At 30.7% G+C, this 3,500-nt stretch overlaps 1 protein-coding gene across 1 annotated transcript; it reads left to right on the top strand.

The window, feature by feature from the left end:
• Positions 1 to 322: 322 nt before the first annotated feature.
• On the top strand, positions 323 to 3,206 carry LOC101252887 (WAT1-related protein At2g39510). Its single transcript, XM_004240722.5, has 7 exons — positions 323 to 598; positions 1,002 to 1,064; positions 1,136 to 1,252; positions 1,483 to 1,720; positions 1,812 to 1,973; positions 2,347 to 2,498; positions 2,644 to 3,206. The coding sequence occupies exons 1-7, from the start codon at positions 405 to 407 to the stop codon at positions 2,810 to 2,812; spliced, it is 1,095 nt and encodes a 364-aa protein (XP_004240770.1). The 5' UTR covers positions 323 to 404; the 3' UTR covers positions 2,813 to 3,206.
• Positions 3,207 to 3,500: the final 294 nt, after the last annotated feature.

Raw genomic sequence — 3,500 nt, forward strand, 5'->3', positions numbered from 1 at the left:
GGACCCAAATGTATGAGATTTCTGTACGTACTTTATACTTAAATATTTTGTGTATGCATTATTGTTAGAAATGTTTGGACACCTTTTCTTTACCTGTAAATTAAGATATTTAAATATTAGGAGAAAAAAGAATAATGAGTTTAATATATCATGTTGAGAAACATTTAAAAAATGAGTTAGTGATTATGTGGTAGAAGAGAAGTGTTTGATTGTATGATTCCATTATAAGACACTCAATATAGTGGAGATGATATAGATTTTAGATGTGGAGACGTGCTTACATAGCATTGTTTGGCACCTATATATAGCACCACAAGATAAGGAATTAAAGAAACAGAAGAAATCTATTGAGTGGAGTGTACGTAGTACTTAGTAGATATATATTATACAAAAAGAAAAGAAGGATGTCATGGTTATTCAAGTTTGTGAAGGAAGGTAAAGCCTATTTAGCAGTGACATTGTTGCAATTTGGATATGCAGGATCAGCCATTATTGCTAAGTCTGCTCTAAATCATGGCATGAGCCATTTCACCTTTGCTGTCTACAGAAATGTCTTTGCCACTATTGTCTTTGCTCCTTTTGCCTTGGTCTTTGAAAGGTCAATTCTCAACTCACGACATTAAATACTCACTTTCTTAATTTAACACAGAATTTAAGAAAACAATTTTTTTTTTGAATTTTATGATTTTAAATTAAAGTCATACTCTTTGTTCTTGTACTCTTGAACATGTCATGTGAAAAGTCGAATTTAAAGTAATACAAAAAAAGGAAAGAATCATTCTTTTTCTTTTTTAAATACACCAAAAAGAAAACAATATTATTCTTTTTCAAATGTAGAGAATAACATTTTGATTTGAAAAAGTATTTATTTTTTTAACTTTTAAAATTTCATTCCAAAACAAAATTAAAATTGAAGCATACTAACTTCTTTTTACTTGAATGAAGTTACTATTATTGATTGTGTTAAAGGGTAATTTAATGTTTTTTTTGTGTGGTAACAGGAAAATAAGGCCGAAAATGAGTATATCCATTTTCTTGAAGATTATGTTGCTTGGCTTAGTGGAGTAAACATCTCTGACAATACTTCACTTTTTTATTTTCCCTGAAAACAAAAACTGACTTTTTTTGCATGCAGGCCTGTCATCGACCAGAACTTGTATTACACAGGATTGAGATACACTACTGCAACTTCTGCTGCAGCAATGTGTAATTTGCTTCCAGCTCTCACCTTTTTGTTGGCTTGGATACTAAGGTAACCAACAACTTATTCATACACGTTCATTATATATACTAAATGTTTAATTTTGCTGATTTGCTTCTCACATGTTCGATTGTTTTTGAAAATGTGTTTGTCCGTCTCAATTTATGTGAGTTAGTTTAATTTAATGCTATATTTAAAAAAAATAGTGACTTTTAAAACTTGTAGTCTTTATTAGTCATAGATAATTATATGATTATAAATCAATTGAATTGAATGTGTAGGCTTGAGAAGGTTAATATTATGAGATTATCAAGCCAGGCAAAAATAATAGGAACAACAGTGACATTTGGTGGTGCGATGATTATGACACTTGTTGGAGGACCTACAATTGGATTGCCCTGGACCAGACATGATCACATCAATATTATTCCATCTTCTACTACTGATTTACAACCCATTAAGGGTGCTCTTTTCATAGCAGCAGGTTGTATTTGTTGGGCCTGCTTTTACAATCTCCAGGTACTATTCTAGCTATTAAAATATCTTTTTCTTTTACTAATTAGTATATATGACTAGTTCTTTTTCTTATTTTTATATGTCAAACAAACAGGCAATTACACTGAAGACATACCCTGCATCATTATCACTCACTTGTCTAATATGCTCCGCCGGAGCTCTGCAAGGCACTCTTCTGACCCTTGTGGTTGAAAGGGGCAATACTTCAATATGGGCCATCCAATGGGACACTACATTCTTATCTTACGTTTATAGTGTAAGCTTAAACATCACAAACAGAGTTACGATCAAGAGTTTGAGAGTTTTAAATATTAGAATAGAAAATATATATTACAAAACGATGCTTTCTTCAAAAAGGGGATTTTGAACCCACAACTCTAGCATGGAAATCATTTTCATGGCTATCAATTAGTTTTGTCACTAGTTAATATTATATATATATATATATATAATTTTCTAATACAACTACGATATGTAAAAAAACTCCAAACCCGCCTTTATTTATATATATATATATATATATATATATATATTTAATTTTCTAATACAACTACGATATGTAAAAAAAACTCCAAACCCGCCTTTTTCTAGTATTTAGTTGGAGAGGATAAGTTACTTTATGGATGCAGGGAATGGTCACTTCTGGAGTTGGCTATTATGTCTCTGGATTGATAATGAAGGAAAAAGGACCTGTTTTTGTTACTGCATTTAATCCTCTGAATATGGTTATCGTCGCAATTTTGGGTTCATTCATTTTATCCGAGGAGCTTAACTTGGGAAGGTATAATATTTCATACGGCAATGTTTTTGTCCTAATTTATACAACTTACTTTCCCAAAATGCACACATCTTTATTAAATTTGGTGTCAGAATCAAACTAACTCTTATAACTCTTATAATACTAATGTTGTGCCTGTTTAATGTAGAGTTTTGGGAGGGGCAATAATTGTTATTGGACTATATTTAGTAATATGGGGCAAGAGCAAGGACCAACAATCATTGAGTATTGAAGAGACTGCTCAATCTGAATTTGTTGATCAAAAAGAAATATCAAAGTCTTCAAATCAGGCAAAAGTTGGAGATGAATCTGTTTAAGAAGAAATGGCTAGGATTAAATTTAGAAGGATACGTAGAAATAATTAAGGCATAATACAAAAATGTGCCCTTTAATTTGGCTTCAAATCACGTTTATGCTCTTTAATTTTGGATATGCACAAATAGACACTTAATCTTTTATAAAGTTCAACAAATAGACACACATGTCCTACATGTCATCCTACATGTTATTTTTTGTCCTACGTGATGTCCTACGTGTATTGTATCACGTAGTACTCATGTGTTTATTTATTTAAAAGTTGTATAGTTAAAGTGTCTGTTTGTGCATTATGAAAGTTGGAGGTCAAAGTTAAAATTTAAAGACAAGTTTAGGGTTTAATATATATATTATGCCAATAATTAATAACACCTAATTATTGGGTTCTGGGTGGTACTTTTGCATTTCTTTTCTTTAATATTAGAGAAATTGAAAAAGTGTGTGTAGCATCTATCTATTTATTATGCTGAGTAAATGGACCTCCAATATTTAATTAAAATACATATAAGGTGCTAAACTAATCAATCACTTAAACAAAAGAGAGAAATGGTGTGACGAATAGAAAAAGAGAAACAAAATATTTTTGAGACACTGTTTTCTAATTTTTCTCATGACCGGCTGGTCAAATCTTATAGAAAAATATTTTCTCTTGAATTTTTTTTTTCAGAATAATAACGACGACGTTTATGA

Source organism: Solanum lycopersicum, chromosome 6, assembly GCF_036512215.1.
Source record: "Solanum lycopersicum chromosome 6, SLM_r2.1".
Taxonomy (NCBI): Eukaryota; Viridiplantae; Streptophyta; class Magnoliopsida; order Solanales; family Solanaceae; genus Solanum; species Solanum lycopersicum.

Excerpts from the sequence above, each read along its gene's own strand:
- LOC101252887 (XM_004240722.5), top strand. The coding sequence starts at position 405 with ATGTCATGGTTATTCAAGTTTGTGAAGGAAGGTAAAGCCTATTTAGCA. Across the intron at positions 1,974-2,346 it reads TCTTATCTTACGTTTATAGT|GGAATGGTCACTTCTGGAGT; the intron begins GTAAGCTTAAAC and ends TTATGGATGCAG. Across the intron at positions 2,499-2,643 it reads GAGGAGCTTAACTTGGGAAG|AGTTTTGGGAGGGGCAATAA; the intron begins GTATAATATTTC and ends TGTTTAATGTAG.